The sequence below is a fragment of the Littorina saxatilis genome, linkage group LG1 (genome assembly GCF_037325665.1).
Source record: "Littorina saxatilis isolate snail1 linkage group LG1, US_GU_Lsax_2.0, whole genome shotgun sequence".
In the NCBI taxonomy this organism is placed as follows: Eukaryota; Metazoa; Mollusca; class Gastropoda; order Littorinimorpha; family Littorinidae; genus Littorina; species Littorina saxatilis.
This window is the reverse complement of record NC_090245.1, coordinates 14,630,604-14,653,751: the sequence shown is the minus strand read 5'-3', so window position 1 is coordinate 14,653,751 and position 23,148 is coordinate 14,630,604. Positions and strand designations below refer to the sequence as shown.

Here is a 23,148-nt window from a genome sequence, read left to right as displayed (position 1 = left end):
CACACACGCACACACACACACACACACACACACACACACACACACACACACACACACACACACACCATGCGAAGAAAGAAAGAATAATGCAAACAAACAACTTAGAAGGCATAGTCCACAAACTCACAAAAATGAACATTGACAAGAATCTGATTCTCGCATACTTTAATTTTCATGAACAAACCTACTTCGTGGAGGGGGAGTCTATAACAAATTGTCTGCAGTGGTAAAACGTGTTTGGACTATTTTGTAAATTATTAACACAGTCTCATTTCTTCGCCAAAGGATTAACCTTTCCTCTTTTGCAGTGCAACAAACTCCTGCCCTATACGGGTCACGCCATTTCAAATTCCTTTTTCCCTGAGAATATAGTGATTTTATCGACAACACACATTGAATATTATGCAAGAATCACGCATCATTTCATCGACAAAATTCTTTTGGAGGGCCTTCAGAAAATCCGTTAGGAAAACGCTCCTAAACTTTTAAATGTAAATATCTGCGTAATTTACTATGCCATTGTCTGTGGTTTTGAGCAGTTTTATGGTGGATGTTCTGAGAGCTTCACCTTCAGAATAGGAAGAACTTAAGATTTTGTGTGTGTGTGTTTGTATATGTGTGTGTCTATTTTTTCCAAAATGTTAGGCAGTCTGTGTAAATGCAAGTTATAACATATATTTCAAAACTTTCTTTAGCAGAAGAATTTGCTTCAGTGTCTATAGTTCAGGTAACATTCTTTGCTTTACGTAACAAACTCTGAACAAAATAAAGTTGCAAGCCAAAACAAATATGTCATGTTAATACAGGTTCAGGGACGAGGAAATGAAATATTTAAAAAAATCAACAAGAACAAAACTGATATGTCATATTTCTATTCATATCGAATCATTCAGAAATTGTGCTTTTCACTGCCATATTTTTACAAATTGCAATCTGTTGATTGGTAAAAAGATCAGTCTCAATAAAAAGCTCCTTTTTTTATTTTTTTTTTATTCAAAACATAAACTTCTGTCTAATGTTTAACTCTAATTCCAATAAAATACGTAAGTCTAACTTCTTCCCATACTTAAATTTTCCTATGGTCATTTTTGTTATCAAAATACAATAATTTATAAAGTAAATTTGATCGTTTTTTAAATTTTCAATAAAAAGCTCCTTCATACTACTAAGCTTACTAAGAACAAAACAAATTGTATTGAAGTTTTTTTGCGCTCCAAAAGATAGCAACAGCACACACGTAGTGTACATCAAAAGGACACATCAGTTTGCCCCCTGGTAGCTTCATTTTAACAAAACCCCTTTTATCCTTAATTGTTGTATTTTATTTAATTTTTGGGGGGACAGGGGAACAACCAAGAATAGGAACAGCGTGCACGTTTTAATGTAACACTCTCACTCGGCGTGACCTTATTTTTGGAGGGTACAGGGTGAGGCTGCCCCAATGTCACATCTGAACTAATTAAACGGTCCTCAAACACCCGATCTTATGACGCTGTTAATCCAGGGTAGAAAAGAGATGACGTCGGTGTAAATGGCGGGGGTCTGCGGTTTGGCACAGCCCGCTCCGGAAGACACGATCCCGGCTGCGTAGAACTCATTTCCGGTTCCGCTTCTACACATCAGCGGCCCGCCTGAGTCTCCCTGTACACAGTCACAAAAGAAATCATCAATCCATCAATCCATCCATCAATCCATCCATCAATCCATCAATCCATCAATCAATCAATCAATCAATCCATCAACCAATCAATCAATCCATCAATCCATCAATCAATCCATCAATCCATCAATCCATCAATCCATGAGTCAATCGATCAATCAAGCCATCCACCCATCTAACAATCGATCCGTCCATTCAGCTCATTCATCCACCCATCCATCCATCCATACATCCATCCATCCATCCATCCATCCATCCATCCATCCATCCATCCATCCATCCATCCATCCATCCATCCATCCATCCATCCATCCATCAGTAGGGGGAGAAGGGGGGGGGGGGTGGGACTAAAACTACTATGGTGAAAAAGATCTGTCTGGGAAAAGAAAAAACACATATTGAAGTGAAAAGATGAAAAGAAAGAAAAACTTGAAAAAGACCACAGTCATGCAGTATCATTATCAGCAGCAACAACAGCAGCAGTAGCAGCACCACCACCACCACCAACAACACAACAACAACAACAACAACAACAACAACAACAACAACAACAACAACAACAACAGATCCCAAACTACAAAGAAGAGAAGGAAGCGAAAAGGGAAAGAACAAAAAAACATTCTTACATCACATGAATCTTTGTCCCCAGCCATTTGTCCAGCACATGTTTCCGTGGTGATGTTGTAGTATTTGCCAAACTTTCGCTTACACAGGGACTCCTGCACCACGGATATGGTTACTTTCATCAACACCTGTGGTATCGGAGGACTAAAAACTGAAACGAACAGAGACAACATTTTATGGCCATACGAAACCTGGTGAGCATATGACTTAACGATGGTTGTATTCATGTTTAAGAATGGATTTTGACCAAAGAAAAATGAAATAAATAACAACGCTGCAGTCGAAAGTGATTCGAAACCTCGACACGGGTAGTAGATAGATAAAATCAAGCGAAAATGAGTTGGCCGTACTCACACAATGAGCACGGTGACGTTGTAATCAAAAACAAAGAGTTATAGCGAAACAAGGAATGTGAACTAAAATCTTCATCAGTTTAATTAGTGGAGTTTCTTTTTCTTCGGACAAGCTTTTCAAATTGTGAATATTTCAAACTTGAGCTTGCATCGCCTTTTGCGTGCTTTAGTGTAGTCTCAGATATGATGACTATATTATGCTTGAAATATCTCACACCAGCACCAAAATTACCCCAACAAGGATTAAGGGAGAATGAACACACACTTCATGATGACCAGTGATCACTCCAGCCATTTTACAAACAAAAACAAAATCAGATTTTTTTGCTTGATTTTTTGCTCCCACGAATAATGGTCATTCTGTCTGGACAGGCGGTCAAACCGTTTGTTTGTTTGTTTGCTTAACGCCCAGCCGACCACGAAGGGCCATATCAGGGCGGTGCTGCTTTGACATATAACGTGCGCCACACACAAGACAGAAGTCGCAGCACAGGCTTCATGTCTCACCCAGTCACATTATTCTGATAGCGGACCAACCAGTCCTAGCACTAACCCCATAATGCCAGACGCCAGGCGGAGCAGCCACTAGATTGACAATTTTAAAGTCTTTGGTATGACCCGGCCGGGGTTCGAACCCACGACCTCCCGATCACGGGGCGGACGCCTTACCACTAGGTCAACCGTGCCGGTACGGTCAAACCGTGCATTAGGTAATAACAGTACATTTCGAAGAACAACTTTCCCGAATAATTAAAAACCGGTAGAGCTGGCCGGTTGCACATTCCGTGTCCCAGCATTTTCAAACTTTGACCAGTAGAAACCACAAACACGGAATTTTCGAAACACGTTGTCCATACATATATTCTATCATTTTCTGGTTCAGTTTTAGCATATTCCTCAATCATGTTGTCCATGGTTTCTATATATCGCTGGATGATAATACTCAATAGTCAGTCGGTCCTGTTCAGTGACTCCCCAACCTAATTGCAAACCGAAATGGCTGGCCGGTTGCAAAATTCGTTTCCAGTATTTTCAAACTGTAGCCGATACAAGAAAAAAAAACCCACGAAAATCTCCGGTAAACGTTGTCATTGTATTCTTACCATCATATTCTGGTTCAGTGACTCCCCAACCGGCAACCACACAGTCGATACCAGCGGGGAAGGTTTGGTCGTCAGAGGGCAAGCAGAGTGGTGTAATGCATCTATATTTGTTCAGGTCTATTGGCGTGTCCAGTTGTACGATAGCAATGTCGTTAACTGCAATCCAAAACAGATAAATGGCAAAAGACTTGTTAAACAATTATAAAAAGGGAGCAAGAAAGGTAATTAAGTATATATACTCGAATTTGTGAACGTAATAGTCTTTCAAAGTCCAAACATTCATTGCCAAAAGCTGGAGAAACGCACTATTACGAACCAGTGCGTAAGACGTGAGTATCTCGTGAGTACAGTGGATATTATACATTCATATCTACTTAACTTCAAGATAAGAAAGGGGAGTTATTGAGCCGTTTATTTGATGAAAAAATTAATAATACAACGTGTAAGTTCTTTTCATGTTTATTTTCTCACTACTAGTTTTGTCCTTCCACCTTAACGACCACAGGCTCTAAATCAATCAATTAATCAATCCATCCATTTAATCCATCAATCCATCCATCCATCCATCCATCCATCCATCCATCCATCCATCCATGCATCGCATCAATCAATCAATCAATCAATCAATAAATCAATCAATCAACAAATCAGTCAATCAATCAATCAATCAATCAATCAATCAAAAATAAATAGATGAATAAATAAATAAATAAATAAACAAACAAACTAACAAACAAATAAAATAAGAAAGTAAATAAATACAATAAAATATAAGTTGAGATAACGAGTTCGCCACGTGACCTTTTCAATGAGTAATGCCCCACCCAACCATAAATAACTCTTAATTCTTTCCCTGTCGCAGTACTCACAGTAATATTCATGGATGTATCCCGGATGCATGAAGATTTTGTAATCTCTCGTGGATAATTTTTCTGTCGGGTTGGTTTCTGTTCTGTTGTATTCACCGATAAATATCTCTGGTGTGTAGCTGCCTGCGCCCCTGTAAGAGTAGACAAACTTGTTATAGAGTGTACAGCAAACAAGTGACATCTCCCAATACAGAAGTGACGTCACATAATGACAGAAGAGGGAATATTTGAGGTTAATTCAGTGTGCCGACAAACAACACTCCGAGCTAAATGAAGAGATTGTAAAAGGACACGTTTGCTAACACAAAGATGTGTGCGACAGTAAACGAGCTATCTAAGTCGTCTGTATAAAGGTATACCTTTAATCATTTTAATATTAAATCATAGGAAACCAATAGTTACATTTTTGAATAAAATAAATTCGCTGAACTTTACGGAATTATATATTTCAGGTTATTAGTATTGCTGGTTTCATGAAAATAGTTACTCGTTCTGTAAACCTCATGTGAGGCGGAATGGGGCTTTAAATCGTAGCAACAGCGTGTCAGCCGGTTGCAATCCGAAATAAACCGTTTCAGATCCATGTCGGTACCCGCGGACAGTATCCCGAAAAGGCACACTCCTCCCTTTAAGTAACAAAAGTTCGGCTCACCATCTCAGATCTGGTCAGGCTTTTATATGGGATAAGACCACCCCTCCACTTGGTCACGTACCAAAAATCAACCCGCTGACTGTTTGCAATCGTGAGGTGGAATTTTTCATGAATTTATTTATGAAAAATCCACTTGTGACTTTTACAAAATTAATTCAATACAAATTCCAACTGTGCACAGAGGGCTTCCAGGCAGTTGATTTTTTAAATGTGACTTAGTCTGGGGACGGTCTTATCTACTGTAAAAGCCTGGTCTGATCTGAGATGGCAAGCCAAACTGTTTTCACGAGAAGGTTTGTGCCTTTAAAGGTGGCTGAGCCAAACTGACCAGAAACAATGTGCAGCGGTCAAGACATGTCTCTCATCGATGACGGCGCCCCCACAGGGCCCGTTGGGCAAGGAGATGTACACCATCCAGGGCAGTTCGCATTTGTCTGCCTCGCGACCGCCGATGATGCGGCTGTTCAGTTCGAATTCTCTTCCTCTGTCGGCCATGCCACATCCTGGATTGAGGTTAAAACAAAATAATGTAAAAATATAGAATTCGGAATAAGTATACAGTGGAGCCCACTTTTAAGACACCCCCCCCCCCCCCCCCCCCCCCCCGCAATTTAATACTTCCTTCCTTTTGAGACCATTATTTCTCAGACTTTTTGTTCATAACCCCAGTAAATGTACCCTCCTTTTTAGGACCTGATTTTCTTTGTTTTCTAGAGGCCTCAAAAGGGGTACGTTTCACCATACAGACTATTTTCTTACCCAAGGTTTGGAATGCATCGTGATATAGCGGGCATTCACTCAAAACACGCACAAATCAGACATACACAAGAACAAGAGAATTCTGAATGGAAATTCCTTTCATCTACTTCCGTTTCTGATTGTTTTGTTTTATGCGCTAAAAGCCTGGTTCAGCACAGCTTTCTTTTCCAGATGCGTTGAGTAAGAATAAGAATAAGAATAAGAATAAGAATACTTTATTATCTCATAGAGAAATTCAGGCGTGGTACATAACAATAATACAAACAGGACATTGTTTTTACATAAGACATATAGCACTATATAACAGGGCAGGTTATAAACACACCTCCCACATACCTCTCTGGCCATTCCTTGCATTGTGCTTACGCATTCAGTCATGAACACATCCATGTCTCACTTACACATCGCACACATGGACATTCTTATACGCTCAACTTACCCATTCACACATGGACATTCGACCACGCTCCACTTACACATTCTTATACGCTCCACTTACACATTCACACATGGGCATTCTTATATGCTCCACTTACACATTCCCACATGGACATTCGACTACGCCCACTTACACATTCCCACATGGACATCTTTAAAGCACTGCGCTTACATATTCTCGCACACCTACGCGTATAACGGACTATGGCTAAACATCATTGCAAAAAATCATAGCATGCAATATATCACAGAAAAAGAAAAAAAATACGGACGTACATAAAACCAATACATACATGTACATTACTACTGATTGCACTGGCAGAAGAGGGGCTGAGTCGGGTATGTGGATGTGTTTACATGTTGCCAAGGGTGATGGATTTGGGGATGAAGCTGTTTTGCAGCCTGAGTGTCCTAGCTTTGTGCGTGCGAAGTCTACGGCCAGAGGGAAGGAGTTCATAGAGGTGGGCAAGGACATGGGACATATCTGAAGCTATCCGCCTACTCTTTCTCACCACACGCTTTTCATACAGGGACTCCACACTTGCTTGCTGCCTGCCAATCACCTTGCTACTGACATTCACCATTCGCACTAAGACATTCCTGTTCTTCACACTCAGACCTCCATACCAGGACACAAAACCAAAAGTGATGACAGACTCGATGAAAGAGCGGTAGAAAGTTTGAAGGATAGAAGGGTTCACATTCAACTTCCTAAGTTTCTGAAGGCAGTAGATGCGTGACTGACATTTTTTGTGTATGAGGGTGGTGTTTGCATTGAAGGACAGCTTATCATCGATAACTGTGCCAAGATACTTATATTCAGTCACACGCTCAACAGTCACACCATCAATCATCAGGTCAGGGACAGGGGCAGGGTTTCTTCTAAAGTCTATCAGAAGTTCTTTGGTCTTTGTCACATTTAGGTCTAAAAAGTTGTCTTTACACCAGGCGTTCAAACGTTCTACTTCTGCAAAGTAAGTTGCGTCACTATTGGAGAGATCTTCTAGCGCTGTATCATCTGAATATTTGATAAGAAGGGTGGAGTCAGTGCCACTGCAGTCGTTAGTGTAGAGTGTGAACAACACAGGGGAGATAACTGTACCCTGTGGAGAGTCTATGGAGGTGGACCTAAGGGAAGAGAGAGCTGTCTGAAAGCGGACTGACTGGGTTCTGTTAACGAGAAAGTTGATAATCCACAGGATAAGCCTTGGAGTCACGCTGTAGCGGAGAAGTTTCTGGGCCATGAGGCAGGGTTGGATAGTGTTGAAGGCAGAAGAGAAGTCTATGAAAAGAATGCGTACAAAAGAGCCAGGTTTTTCTAAGTGTGTGTATGCGTTGTGTAAGAGTGTGAGTGTGGCGTCATCTGTGCATCTGTTCTGCTTGTATGCAAACTGGAAGGGATCCTGATGGGGCCTGACCTGATGGAGCAGTCTAAAGAGGACAATGCGCTCAAAGCACTTCATAACAATAGAGGTGAGAGCTACAGGGCGATAGTTATTCAGGGTTTTGGGATTGTTGTTCTTGGGGACCGGGCTGATCGTAGAGTTTTTCCAGAGTCTAGGCACAGTGCAATCTTTCAGAGACCAACTAAACAAACGGCTAAAAACAACGGACAACTGACAGGCACATGATCTCAAAACTCGTCCACCGATGTTATCAGGACCAACTGCTTTCTTTACATTCAACTTGCTAAAAACCTTCTCAACAGTCTTGCCTTGAATTTCAAAGTATGGGAGCTTACTTTCTTTTTATCCCTATACCCTCTCCCCAAAACTGTGTATGTTCTAAAGTATATAAAAAGACCAATTTATTCATGCCAAAGCGACGAACAAGGGGCTTCCTATTTTCAATTCATTTTTCTTGAATCAGAAATAAATTATTGATACATTATTTCGTACTCTCTTTCTGATGTTATGTTGCAGAAATAACCTTTCATTGTTTCCGTCATTATTTAGCAAAAAAGCGTTTCACGAAATTGTTGGATTTTTTCCTCTCAATAAAACCGCACACACATACACACACACACAAATGCACATACCATACACACACACACACACACACACACACACACACACACACACACACCACACACACACACACACACACACACACACACACACACACACACACACACACACACACACACACACACACTATAACAACAAACAAATAACAGCCCACCAACCAAACAAACAAAACTCACTTGATAAACGAGAATTTGTTGTCGGTGTCGGTGTCGTTGTCGTAGTCGGTGTTGTCGTCGTCGTAGGCGTTGTGGTTGTAGTAGGCGTGGTGGTGGTGGTAGGGGTAGTGGCTGTGGTAGTAGATATAGTGGTGCGCGAGGTGGTGGTGGCGGTGGTTTTGACGGGGGGTGGGGTGATGATTCTGATGCAGCATTGTCTCCTCATAGAGCACCAGGTGGGTCCGATGAGTGGGAAGGTGCCAGGGCCGCATGACACCTCGCAAGAACCACTGAACCACAGGCAGTCTGCGGAGAGATACATGCATAAATTATCACTGGTATTTATAAATATCACTTTCACGAGTTGAGATAAGATCAGATAAGATAAGAAAACTTTAATGTCCATTTTTTTTGCACATTAACATGGACATTTTTCTTTGGGCACCACATCGCATTTCTTTTTACACAAAGCAACAACCAAAAAACATAATCGAACATAAATACACTACTACCAACACCTCTTTGTTATGATTATAATTATCACAATGATATCAGTATGCACGGCGCTAATATGCCGTCATAATTATAAAGCTAGCCCCAGGGTACAGGGTGGCGCAATAAGTAACAGCTATTGTGTTTTCAGCGTAGCAATAGGGTCCGACATTTTGACGAGACAAGTATAATGCTGACGTGTCGAAGACGAGTCGCATTGTAGGCCTACTTGTTCGAGTCTAAATATCGGACCGTATTGCTACGCTGAAAACACAATAGCGGTTATATTGCTATTCTGACATAATATTCTGTGTCGAAAACATGCTTTTGTCAGCAACAACTACCAGAATGGTCCATGTTGTCTATTGCACACGACGGTTTAGTGCACATATCCCTTACACATGTATCCACGGAAATCCCCGAACATTGAAAAACCCAAGGACATGTATCACGGAGAAGACACGAGATAACCGGATGTTTGGGATTACGTCAATATGCCTGGTTTCTTATGACGTCACGTAGCATACTTGCTTCTAAGGTATTAATCTTTTAATTGTTCGAAAGTCTGACTTCTCCTGCGGATAGTGATTTCGCGTTGTATGACTGCGGTAAATCTGTGGACGATAAGAGCAGAAGGATTGTTTCAGAAGAAAGTGAACGACTAAATGTTTCAGCCTGGTCACTTCATTTTATCATTGCAGACAATGGACGTAGCAAAGGGAAAGGAGAGTTTGCTGATTGTGCGCAAAACACTGGAAGGACCGTCTGCTGGAATGCAGCTGCTTGCTAGCTTTGTTGCCTGTAAAAGAAGTGGATTTTACACGACATGTATTTCGTGTACGTGTGACAGGGAGACTCCTGTGTCACCCTCTACATCAGACTCTGCAGAGTTGTCTATTGGGCTATTTAAAGCTCGAACAGCTAGACACCTGTGAATGGTAGAGTTCTGTTTGTGATGGGGTCTGGCTGCTACAGTCTCCTTGTATGTTCTCGGTTGCCTTTGTGTACCTAACTGTTTTTATAGTGCTAAGAAATTAGCTCTCAAATCTCAATTCTATTTGATTGGACTTCGCCTCCAAAGGTGATTGTAGTCAGTGATCCGGCACTCGGTCACATACGGTAAGAATGTTTTATTAGCAAATTGCATCGTCTGTCGACCAGTCACAGAAGCAAACCAGGCCAGATATGCGTGTATTTCATACACGTCGAAGAAACCGGAAACATACGTCTTTGTTATTGCAAATATGAAAAGGATATTTGCCTACTTTCCGCGGAATATGGCCCGATGATCGGAATAGGGCTGTGTGAGACTATCCAATCACAATCCCCGAATTCCCCCATGTGTCTATCAGAATAGCAATATTGATGCATATCGGAAGACGTAAATTAAGAGCGGTACATTTGGATCTCCCTAAATAAAAAATAAATAAAACCATACATTTCACTTGCCTCAGGCCTACGAAGTGTTGGTACTTATCAAAGTGCCCTTTGCTCCATATAACTGACTATAGTTTGCAAAAAATCTGTGCGTACAACGTCTGTGAGAAGTGGATTTGCAAAGTGACAACTGATAGCTACCTCTATATTTGCATTGGACTAATCGGTGCTGGAAATGCGCCGTAGTGTACAATAAGAAGGTAAAACCATACATTTTCATTTACATGAAGATGTCGGGAATGGGATGGTCAAATACATTCTTCCTTTGATTATTGGTCTTCTCGTAACGGCTGTGTCGATGCACGTGGTAGTGAGCATAGAGGATGTGGACACAAAGTCATTGTTTTCCAATTAGTTTTGTTTAACCAGTACAGCAACAAACAAAAACCTGCTGTTTTAGTGTTTACCGATCACGTTTCCATCGATACACTTAAAGGTTCGAAAAAAATATGGGTCAAACAGCCTCAAACAGTAATCGACAGTCTTTGATTAATACATTCTTGTCCATTTATGTATTGTAAGAATTCGCGCCAAAAGTAAATGTTAAATGTTAAATGTGCTGCACCACAGATTAATGTACAGTTAAACATACAGATACCAAGTGTGTTATATAATGTTATTGTTTATCTATTAAAAGGGCACGCTTAAGCGTCTTCCCAAAAGAAGAAAAAAGAAAAAAAACACACAAGTAAGCGACAGTCTACCTCGCCGAACAAAAATGGACGCCCTCACTGAGACCTTGTACATCTTGGGTTGTTATTCGCTTTTTCTCGCAACTCACGTCGTTGAACAGTTACAACATATTCCCTTGGTTTCCCCCAGACATTGTTTCTCTTCATGATTGAGATTATTTAGCTGTTGTCACTTGTACAGTAAGCTGTTTACACCTAACTGTCAGCATGTTTATATCACCACAGTCACGCGGTGAAAAACTGTCAGACGACAGGTATACACTTCTGGAAGTTCCAATTTGATATGCTATTAACAAAACTTGTTTCTGACAATCTGATTTATTGCCTCAGTTTCTATACAATAATTGTTCAATATCTTCTTTGCACCCGTCATCTACTACTCGTGGTAAATGTACTTGTTTAAGTAAACGTTGATTCTGAGAATATTGGCCAATAATGACACACTTAATACATCTGGTATAGCTTTTTCACAAAATTCCCTTCCAGTAATACTGAGTATTGATAGTTTCAAACATCTTATTGTAACACAAATGTTTCCAATTTACAGACCTTTAAAACGGGCAATCAAGCTTTTAACCTGTTGAAGTTTACATCCACTCAAACAATACCGTTGTAAATTAATATTAAAAAAAGTGCTAAGCAAAAAAATCAAACGTTGTGAAAAAGTATGTGCGTGTGTGTGTGTGTGTGTATGTGTGTGTGTGTGTGTGTGTGTGTGTGTGTGTGTGTGTGTGTGTGTGTGTGTTGTGTGTGTGTGTGTGTGTGTGGTGTGTATATATGTGTGGGTGTGTGTATGTGTGTTTGTGTATGTGTGTGTGTTTGTGTATGCGTGTGTGTGTGGGTGTGTGGGGGGGTGGGTGGGTGGGTATTGCGAGTGTTTGTAGAGAGATACCGATGATTGTCTTCCTGAAAAAATTATACCGTGATCAGCATTAATTGTGTAAGAAAGAAAAATCAAAAACAGACAGGAAAGTTTAAATTTGTATGTAATGACAGATAAGTGTGTTAGTTTAAAAAAACAACTAAACAAACCATTCTGTGTTCTGTGAGGACTAAAATTAATAGTTAGGGAAAACGAGAAAGTGGTAAAAAGCACGTTCCAGTTTTCTTAACATTAACCTCTCTCAATCTATAGACACAGAATCATTTATCATCGGTACGTGCTAATGTGGACGTGTATTGTGAAAGACAAACTTGGCGTCAAGACACGGTCAGGTCTCTTACTCTCCCATGAATGGCTCGAAGGGTTTTAAACGAGTTTTATTTACCCAGAGCTAGAGCACCTCTTATTTGAACTTTCATTCACTTTCCTTTCTTCTCCAGTGTACTCTGCTTTGACACTGAGGGCTGGAGTGCTTGTCCACCCCAGTTTCTCAGGCTTTTTAAATTTATGGTGAATCACTAAATGGATTTGACCTACTTTGAAAGTTTTGAAAGCAAAATTTCTCAGGGTTTTTGAAAATTTACTGTGAATCACTAAATAGATTTGACCTACTTTGAGCGTTTTGAAATCAAAATTTCTCAGGGTTTTTCGTGACTATTGATGTGTTTGACCTACTCATTGAAACAAAAAAGATAGAGAGCGTTTAGAAGAAGTAAGAAAAAGAGGAGTCTGAAATAATGGAGGAAAACACGTGGGAAAAAGGGAGGAAAAGAGTATTTTGGGGGGGAAAAAAAGAAGAAAAGAGCGTTTTGAACATCTCAGATTTTATATTACAAAAAGTACAAAGTGTAAAGAACTTAGAACTGCCAAGTATAAATATATAAAGAGCTATTATAGCTGTTTTCAAGTAGCATATTTAAACTTGAAGGTATACTTTTTGTTTTGGTGGTCAAACTAGCCTTTGCTTTGTTGTTAATGTTCAATGTCATGGACTTTTGCTGAGCAAGCGTTATTCTAATATTGTTATGTTTTGTTTCAGAAGTGTAACTATTTTTAAGATATTTATGCAGCTTCAATGCTAAACTTGAACACACTGTACTGAAGTTCTAAGGTAGTGGTCTATGGTGAAATAACTGCGCATTTTACGACGAGTGTGATTATACGTATTTTCAGTGGAAGCAGGAAGCGGGTGTGGGGACAGACCAGCGAATCAATTTACAAAGACATTGACATTAAAAAGGGAGCAGAGATCAGAGAAAGGAGAGCGTAGAGAGGAGAAGGAAGGAGGGAATAAATCCACCAATCCCTCACAAAAAAATCAACTATTCTATAAACAACAATAATAATATGTCAATATTTATACTTACACTCGAAGCGCATGGCATTTCCCAAAGACAGAACATTGCAAAGCAGAAGCAGGAACGATTTTGCACAAAAACAAAGGTCCATAATTCTATGTGTACAAATGTTCGAATCACAGCAAAAAGAGTGAATTCAAACGCGTGTCTCCTTCACACGAATCACCAGTACACGTAGAACAGTTTTCAAGTGGTGTGCCTTTTTTCTTTGGTGTGCGAAATATTCTCTTCATAGGGAACAGATTCGTCTGCCGTTCACAAAGGCAGACGTTTTCACTTCAAGGTCGGATAATTATTCTTGAAGATCAGCTAAAGTTTGACTTCTCGGAGAAAGAACTTGGTGGTGGAAATCATTTAACAGATTGTAAAATACCGCCTCAAATACGAATGCACTTTTTCAGTTCCAGTATGTGCTTGGAGGTAGAACCAAGATGGGTTGCATTCAGATAGGCGGAAAATATCACAGGTCCTTGAAGAAGCAGCTTTTAGATTTCATACACGGTATCTGGAAACAAATTCGGAAGATTCAAAACAAATAATTATCTCCGAATATCGTGATCTGTTTATGTTGACTGTGATGCTGCTTCGATGGTTACGTAAGAAGCCAGATTAGTCTTCCCCAAACAAATAATGTTATTCTTTATGTCAGGATAAACAGGCTTAGATCAACAACGAAAATATGTTCTTCCTGGTTGCAGTACAGAATTCCGGCAATATCTCCACATCCAGGTTTTTTGGGGAAGCTCTTGTTGGTGGTCTTTCGTGTTGCAGCTATCCCCGAGAAGTGACGCTTTGCGTCATACCAGGAAAGGACAGAAAACCGACACAAAAACAAGTATGATTCAAAATATTCCAGGCTTGTCACACCTTCAAGGGGGAGTGGTCGAACCAAATCACACACCTAGCCATTGTATCACCATGGTTTTTTTTTATCTACACCCCTTTCTCTCAGATGTTGTTCCTCTAAGTCTTTTAACACCTACCCGGCAAATACAAACTCGGGTACATGCAGAGAGAAAGAGAGAGAGGGAGAGATGGCGGCAAGCACACACAGGACTCCTGCATGCACAGTAAGCCATCAGGGTAAGAAAACGGGGCTTGAAAGGAACGTGGAGTGGTCCATCTTTTCTCTTTTTCTTTTCCACGCTCTGCGCGATGTCTTCGCTTCTAAGAGGTTCGTCGCTTAGGGTTCTTTGAGCGTGTTTGATATCTTTTCCCTGGCTTTGTGTGGCTCAGGTCTCCCTGGCTTGGGGTGGATTGGCGGACTTTGTACTCCTCATGTTCTGCTCAAGGTGGGTGTTTGTAAGGGGGAGGGGTGGCGGACCTCAGGTACTGTGCGGGTATTCTTCGCTACTGTGTGTACGCCGCCTCATGTTCTGCTTCGTGCGTAAGTGTGTGTAGGGGGTGAGGGGAAGATGGTGTGGTGTTGCAGTGCATGTAGGGGTAGTGTGTGTGTGTGTGTGTGTGTGTGTGGTGAGCGTTTGAGTGCGTGTGTGTGTGTGTGTGTGTGTGTGTGTTTGAGCGTTTGAGTGCGTGTGTGCGTGCGTGCGTGTGTGTGTGTGTGTGTGTGTGTGTGTTTGAGCGTTTGAGTGCGTGTGTGCGTGCGTGTGTGTGTGTGTGTGTGTGTGTTTGAGCGTTTGAGTGCGTGTGTGCGTGCGTGCGTGTGTGTGTGTGTGTGTTTGAGCGTTTGAGTGCGTGTGTGCGTGCGTGCGTGCGTGTGTGTGTGTGTGTGTGTGTTTGAGCGTTTGAGTGCGTGTGTGCGTGCGTGCGTGTGTGTGTGTGTGTGTGTGTGTGTGTGTTTGAGTGCGTGTGTGCGTGCGTGCGTGTGTGTGTGTGTGTGTGTGTGTTTGAGCGTTTGAGTGCGTGCGTGCGTGTGTGTGTGTGTGTGTGTGTGTTTGAGCGTTTGAGTGCGTGTGTGCGTGCGTGCGTGTGTGTGTGTGTGTGTGTTTGAGCGTTTGAGTGCGTGTGTGCGTGCGTGCGTGTGTGTGTGTGTGTGCATGCGTGCATACGTGCGTGTGTGCATGCCTGAATGCGTGCGTGTGTGCATGCCTGAATGCGTGCGTGTATGTGTGTAAGTGTCTGTATCTATCTCTATCATTCATTCGCTTGCGGCTTCGTGGCAGCCGGAAGGAAAAATCAGCCAGATATGTTTTCGTTATTGTTTGTCTGTGCATTTAAAAGACAGTTGGGTCGATATATTTGTGAATGTATTGTTTTGTCAATAACAAACGTTCCAACAACCTACCTTTCTTGTTTTTTTAAAATTCTATCTCAATGGTTTTCTGTCTGTCTGTCTGTCTGTATATTAAGGGACATACTCCTTTAGCTAGAGCTCTACTATGAGCAACTCAAGTTCTGCCAAGAGTATGATTCCAGCGTTTGTATTGGGAGGGACAGGCGGGGGGCCGGGGGGGGGGGGATGTCGTGGGCCAGCTCGACGACCAGTGTATACTCGTACAAACAGCGCAATAGCCTAGTTTACTCCTCTGACAGAAGTTGTCCGAACAAAGAACTACATCTGAGGTGCAACCTGTGCACCATACCCAGGGGTGTCCAAGCATGCTTCAGAGAATAGTAGCGTGACCCAGGGGTGTCTGATGAAGGAAAGATACGGGGCGATGGTGATAGGGGGGGGGGGGGGGAGGGGGAGGGGGGGGGGGGGGAGAGAGCGGACCGGGACTTTCAGTTTACCTGCAGTCAGCGAGCGCTGGGTGTGAATGCAAAGTTCCTTTCTTGTCGTCCCTCTGAACAAACAGCCACCACGCCATCCCGTTGGCCCCATGATGGCCTCCGAATGGAGACATATTATAGACTTCTTTAAAGATACCGTCCTGCCCGTGTAAACCAACACGGATTTGTCTAGCATGTTACATGGGATAAGAGCACTTGGACACATCTACAGCTTGTCTGATTTCTGTGCAGAGCTTTTTTTATGAAATGATTTCTTCCAAAACTACTACCTTTTTCCTATGTAAACCAACACAGATTTGTCAAGGCTTTTACATGGGATAAGAGCACCCCTCCCCTTGGACCCATACAACATACCAACAGTCTGATTGATTTCTGGGCAGATTGGGTTTTCTTTATGAATTAACTTCTTTAAAGGCACAAATAAATAAACAAACAGCATGAAACTTACTATTATCCCCGTTTAAGAGGATTTGTGTGTGTGTGTGTGTATGTATGTGTGTATGTATGTAAGTATGTATGTATGTGTGTGTGTGGGTGTATGTTTGTGTGTGTGTGTGTGTGTGGGTGTATGCTTGTGTGTGTGTGTGTGTATGTGCGTGTGTGTGTGTGTGTGTGTGTGGGCGGGGATATAGCTCAGTTGGTAGCGCGGTGGATTTGTATTCAGTTGGCCGCTGTCAGCGTGAGTTCGATCCCAGGTTCGGCGGAAATTTATTTCACAGAGTCAACTTTGTGTGCAGACTCTCTTCGGTGTCCGAACCTCCCCCCGTGTACACTACATTGGGTGTGCACGTTAAAGATCCCACGATTGACAAAAGGGTCTTTCCTGGCAAAATTGCTTAGGCACAGTTAATAATTGTCTACCTATACCCGTGTGACTTGGAATAATAGGCCGTGAAAGGTAAATATGCGCCGAAATGGCTGCAATCTACTGGCCGTATAAAATTTCATCTCACACGGCATCACTGCAGAGCGCCTAGAACTGTACCCACGGAATATGCGCGATATAAAGACTCATTGATTGATTGATTGATTGATTGTGTGTGTGTGTGTGTGTGTGTGTGTGTGTGTGTGTGTGTGTGTGTGTGTGTGTGTGTGTGTATGTGTGTGTGTGTGTGTGTGTGAAAAACAGTTCCGCCCTCCAAAAGCGCACACACTCATCTCCTCTTAAACTGACCTACAATGCATTCCATTAACATTCTATTCCGTGTGTGACGCAGCAGCGAAGAAGATGGATGCACTATCTAAGCATCTCTCGGGTGGTTTGATCAAAGGGATGTGCACGGCGACTACTTTGCATGGAAGAGAGGCATTTGGAAAATGTCCTGTGACTGGGCGAGCGTGTTGTGAGATTTGAAAGACATTGACCTTCCCGTGTATGCTGCATCCTGTACACTCATATTTCAACTCCTCCGTGAAACAGAAAAACCCACGCTGGCCTAAAAATCGTCTGTATTGCATGCAATTTTTACGCACCACTTATATTAACCTATTCAGGTGGATCCCCTTGGAGATGTCTTTCTCGGGTGCCTACATTAAATATATATGAAGTCTTATATCGCGCGCGTATCTCCAGACTCGGACTCAAGGCATCTATTTATGCCGTGTGAGATGGAATTTTTTACACAATACATCACGCATTCACATCGACCAGCAGATCGCAGCCATTTCGGCGCATATCCTACTTTTCACGACCTATTATTCCAAGTCACACGGGTATTTTGGTGGACTTTTTTTTATCTATGCCTATACAATTTTGCCAGGAAAGACCCTTTTGTCAATCGTGGGATCTTTAACGTGCACACCCCAATGTAGTGTACACGAAGGGACCTCGGTTTTTCGTCTCATCCGAAAGACTTGCACTTGAACCCACCACCTAGGTTAGGAAAGGGGGGAGAAAATTGCTAACGCCCTGACCCAGGGTCGAACTCGCAACCTCTCGCTTCCGAGCGCAAGTGCGTTACCACTCGGCCACCCAGTCCACTAAGTAAGGCACAGTTCTCCCAGTAAAAACAGCTCACCGTCTACGACCAGGCCAGGCTTTTTACATGGGCTAGGGCCATCCCTCCACTTGGACTCATACCAACATCCACAGTCTGACAACTTTCTGCGCAGAGTGGGATATGTTTTTATGTCTTCCTTTCTTAGCATAAACTAGTGACAATCTGTGAAATCGGTTCATCAAAAGATTCTCACTATGAAGTAATCAAAACACAAAAAAACAAAAATCCCTGCGCTTAGAACTGCTCCCACGGAATACGCGCGATATAAGCCTCAGGCCTAAAAAAAAAAATAGGTGTGGTTACGGTAACCCGACCTACCCTATTTTTAGGGGCCGACCCTATAACTTTTTATTACATTTGTCAAAAAAAAGAGAAAAAAAAAGAAAACGCGTGCAGAAAACGCAATGAAAGCGAAAGCGCCCGAGTCGCACACTTATTTCCCTGTCAAGTAGGTTTAATTTGTACACATTAGAAAAAAAGTTTAAAAAAAAAAGTGATTGCCTACCTTCCTACCCTATTTTTTGTGCTATGTTACCGTAACCACACCTATTTCTTTTTTTTGGCCTCATATTGATTGATTGATAATCAGGATGTTGATTTTTGTTGTGTTTTCAAGTGGAGGTAAAGTCTTATCCCATGTTATAATGTCTTGCCAGACCTGAGACGTTGAGCTATTTTCACGGAGAGAACTGTGCCTTTAATCAGGGTTCCCCACGGATGCCTTCCCAAGAGGGTCCATGGACCCCCACTGCAGAATGTTAGAGTGTCCGAAAGATCCAAAAGCGAAAATTGCCGGTGTACATATAAAGTATTGTGGTCACGCATAGTGTACAATAGCTGACGATTGCAGTCTGAAAAAGTATCTACAGTACGCACGATAACAGAAATGTAGTGCGTCCCAGGGCCCGCGCTTTTAAAGTTTAGTGCGTCCCGGGACCCCCTCCATAAATGTGACCCTCCACCACGGAATGAGTCGCATGTCACCTTTTCATGATTTTCATATTTTTACATTTTCTTAAAGAGTTTGTTATTCTCTATCCAGCGGTGAAAACCGTTTTAGAAAAGAGTGAACACTTTTCGAGTTATAAGCCTGTGACTATGGTGACCCTCACACTGTTTCTAGACACCCCCCCCCCCCCCCCCCCGGACATATATTATGCCTAGCGCAGAACCGCGTGAGGTGACATACGACTCATTTCGTGGTGGAGGGTCACAAATGTCTAGTACGTGTTTTCGGCTTCTAGTGCGTATAGGACACAGGGACGCGCACTTTGGGGAACCCTGCTTTAATGTAGGGCTAGGCACCTGAGAAAGAAATGTACAAGGGGATGTACCTGAATAGGTTAAATATAAACTGTGGTGCGTAGAATTGTATTCATTTGCTGATGTTTTGTTATAGGCTAGCATGGGTTTTTCTGTTTCGCGGAGGAGTTGAAATATAATATTACAGGATGTAGAATTGTTTGACTGGTGTGTTAGTTGGTTGGTTGGTATTTGTTGCTATTGTTTTCTTTCTTTCTTTCTTTCTTATGTTCGTTCGTTCTTTCTGTCTGTCTTTCTATTTATCTTTCTTTGTTTCTTTCTTTAATCAATCAATTAATCAAAAAGCAAATAAATAAATTGAGAGACTTGAACAGCCTGTCTTTCTTGCTGATATATCTCGTTCCATTTAGGGCTCAGGCCCCTTTCGACTGCCTTGAACTGAACAAAAAAAGAAAGATAAGTGGAGCGGAGGGGGGAAAGAAAAAGGGGAGAAGGGAAACCTCATTAGTTTTCAAGACATAGCGATCAAGGCTTACCTATCCCAACACCAGTGGTAAGGTGATTGTCAAGTAATTAGATTCTAAGCCTTTCGCAAACTTAGGTCATTGTGTCCTTTTGCAAGACGATTAGTCTGTCGTCACTCTGACTATTTTCTGGCGTCATCCTACGCAACAACGTCTTAAACATAGACGACACTAATTCTGAATTTATTTGAATTGTAAAGAGATAATGCAAAACTATGTTGTTAGGTCGAAATATGGTGTGTTTTTCAGAGGTGTGGTGTCTCAGCTTCAACCGAAAGGAAAATGGTTGCTTTAGATTTTTAGTAGAAGATTTTAACGAACAGTTTATATTTAGTTAGCATTCACTGGCATTAATATATAAGTTGTTTTTGTTACATTTTATCAATATTTGACTAAATATATTGCGGTAGACTTGGACTCAAGAGGAAGCTGCGGGTTTGTGTGTGTGAGTGTTTGTGTGTTTGTGTGTGTGTGTGTGCTTGTGTGTGCGTGTGTGTGCGTGTGTGTGCTTGTGTGTGTGTGTGTGCTTGTGTGCTTGTGTGTGTGTGTGTGTGTGTCTCTTTGTGTGTGTGTGTGTGTGTGTGTGTGTGTGTGTGTGTGTGTGTGTGTGTGTGTGTGTGTGTGTGTGTGTGTGTGTGTCGAACGTTATTGTTAAATTCCCGTTTTGCACAGGAAGTAGCAAAGCTGTTAATTTGTGTTATGTACTCGAGTGGATGGATTGTCTACAGCTTGATATTAATTGGGCGATGTCTACTTCACGTAGCTCGCCGAATGGTTATTCAGCTGAAAACTCAAACTCTGCACGGAAGACAGTCCGGATGCTTTGGCACTATTTTGTTATTCATGAGCCTTTGGTTTTTAAAACAAAATTTTATTCAGAATTTCTTCGCATGAACAGTTCGAAACACACAGCTAGGACACGCACTCAAGCAAATGCTTATATCACGTGACCAGAGCCTTTGCGTAGTCAACTTTTGGCTGAATTAAGGACAAGGACAGCCTTTATCTCTTGTCTGATCCACGGCACAGATGATGAGATCTGGGTTGGTGTGGGTGGTCGCTTACACCAGGATGGTACTTTTAAGTTTGCTGACGGATCGACCGAAAGACGCTTTGATCATTCTGTTCCTGCTCAACTAAGACGTCTGTTCAACAAACAGGGGCAGACAATCCGGGTTGAAAGTGAGATCACTGACCCAGACTAACACCGCAGTTGTCCTTAGATCGTGACAAGAATACGTCATAATCAAACACACACAAAAGTTAGTTCATTATGCTTTTATTATCAATACACAGCATGACAAGTACATTAAGATTAAAGCCAGTCATCTTCAATGACGTTCATTTTAGTCCTCATGTAGAAAAATTGCTGAAAAGATTTCACACAAGAAAACCGCTTGAAACCATGACTGGTAAAATAAAATCCTATTAAAATGTAAAAAAATAAAAATAAAAATAAATAGCGGGAGGTGGGCAAAATGAAAGAGGTATAAAAGAAAATGTAAGTGGGTTACTGTGAAAGTAAAGAATAGAAAGCAACTAGCAATATCACCAAACAACTTAATTCAAATGCCAGCAGCACTCACCATTACCTCTGAGTAGACGCTAATAAGGCCATGCGCATGGGAAACAGCGAAAGGCAGCTGTACATAATTTGTTTGGGGACATTTTTAGGTCGCGGGTTAAGCGCACTACAAAATTGTATCATTGCATGTTAAATTCTGTCAAACCCCGTTGTACGCGGCCTAATGGGGCAGGGTAACAGGTGGCACTGTTACTCTCAAGAAATACCCCAGGTGTCCAAGGACGGGAGCACCATGCGATCAAGAGCCGCATTATAAGCTCAAGCCCTGGGGAAGGTCACCTCAGATAAACAAACCAGCCACCTATGGCCAAATAGCCGGGTAGACTGGACTCGACAGCCCTGTTTTGCCACCAGTCAGCCACTAGAAGGACCACTCCGTGGAATAAGACCCTCTATCCCGAAGATCAATGGCATGGGTAGACTGGACTCGACAGCCGTGTAAAGCCACCAGTCTAGGAGAAGGACCACTCCGTGGAATAAGACCCTCTATCCCGAAGATCAATGGCATGGGTGCAGTGTGGGATTTTTTTATCAATTCGTTTCTTAACAGACACAAGTATCACTCAGCAAAATCCGGGAACAGACTACTTCCAATTCAGTAGGGGGGCGACTATCCTCAACCCGGCGGGTCCGCAGGTGGCGGATAGGGGAACGTTGCGAATATAGAATAAGCAGTCCCGGACCAACTAGCTAAGCGGTGTCTCTACCAGGACGGGGTGGGTTGGCAGATGGCACTGACTACCCTATAAATGCCCCACGTGTCCGATGACGGTTACACCATGCGAGTAAGAGCCGCATTAAAAGCTCTAACCCCGGGGTGGGACCCCCGGTAAGAAATCCCCCATGTGTTCCCAGGGTTAGGTTTTTGAGCCAGGAACTAAGGGCGGGGTAACCCTGAAAGAAACCTAAGGGCTGAAGTCGGAGGATCTGGGCCAACAGGCGCACCTTAGCCAACCACAGATCCACGCAAATCGCAACATGAAATGTGGGTGTGCACGTTAAAGATCCCACGATTGACAAAAGGGTCTTTCCTGGCAAAATTGCTTAGGCACAGTTAATAATTGTCTACCATACCCGTGTGACTTGGAATAAGGCCGTGAAAGGTAAATATGCGCCGACATGGCTGCAATCTACTGGCCGTACAAAATTTCATCTCACACGGCATCGGTGCAGAGCGCCTAGAACTGTACCCACGGAATATGCGCGATATAAGCCTCATTGATTGATTGATTGATTGATTGAAGACTCAGCGAAATGAATCCATCCTAAAACTCCCACTCTACACAGAAAGCAGTCCGGACGCTAATGTTTGGTATGTGTTTACGTGGAGGCATTGCCTTACCCCATGTAAACCAGGGCAGATCTCAGATAGTCAAGCTGAACTGTTCACAGAGGAAGGACTGTGTCTTTCAGAGCAAGACCGGTAGGAATAATGACGTCACTTGACGTCACGTTTACGTTTATTCGAGAGGGATTTCAGTGCAGAGTAAACCGTCAGTGAAGAGAATACAAAAGAATTAATGCTCCATGGTGCTTCGTGCTGGGAATGACGTCACAAGGGACCAGGAAGATGGCGGATATAG

The 23,148-nt window shown here is 42.3% G+C and overlaps 2 protein-coding genes across 2 annotated transcripts in view; both read right to left on the bottom strand.

Annotated features, from left to right (window-relative positions):
- Nucleotides 1-148: 148 nt before the first annotated feature.
- Nucleotides 149-14,588, bottom strand: LOC138962553 (tryptase beta-2-like). The gene is made up of 7 exons (XM_070334410.1): nucleotides 13,512-14,588; nucleotides 8,662-8,946; nucleotides 5,590-5,764; nucleotides 4,610-4,740; nucleotides 3,741-3,896; nucleotides 2,287-2,435; nucleotides 149-1,641 (listed from the first exon to the last, which is right to left on the bottom strand). The coding sequence occupies exons 1-7, from the start codon at nucleotides 13,591-13,593 to the stop codon at nucleotides 1,471-1,473; spliced, it is 1,149 nt and encodes a 382-aa protein (XP_070190511.1). The 5' UTR covers nucleotides 13,594-14,588; the 3' UTR covers nucleotides 149-1,470.
- A 6,655-nt stretch (nucleotides 14,589-21,243) lies between these two features.
- Nucleotides 21,244-23,148, bottom strand: part of LOC138962547 (chymotrypsin-like elastase family member 2A) — a 9,431-nt gene continuing 7,526 nt past the window's right edge. The window contains exon 8 of the mRNA XM_070334395.1: nucleotides 21,244-23,148. This exon is cut by the window's right edge and continues 177 nt beyond it. The gene's annotated coding sequence lies outside the window, so the exon portion shown is untranslated.

Coding starts and splice junctions, on each gene's coding strand:
- LOC138962553 (XM_070334410.1), bottom strand. CDS start 13,593: ATGGACCTTTGTTTTTGTGCAAAATCGTTCCTGCTTCTGCTTTGCAAT. Junction 5,765..8,661: donor AACAAATTCTCGTTTATCAA/GTGAGTTTTGTT, acceptor ACCTCAATCCAG/GATGTGGCATGGCCGACAGA. Junction 3,897..4,609: donor ATACATCCATGAATATTACT/GTGAGTACTGCG, acceptor TTTGGATTGCAG/TTAACGACATTGCTATCGTA.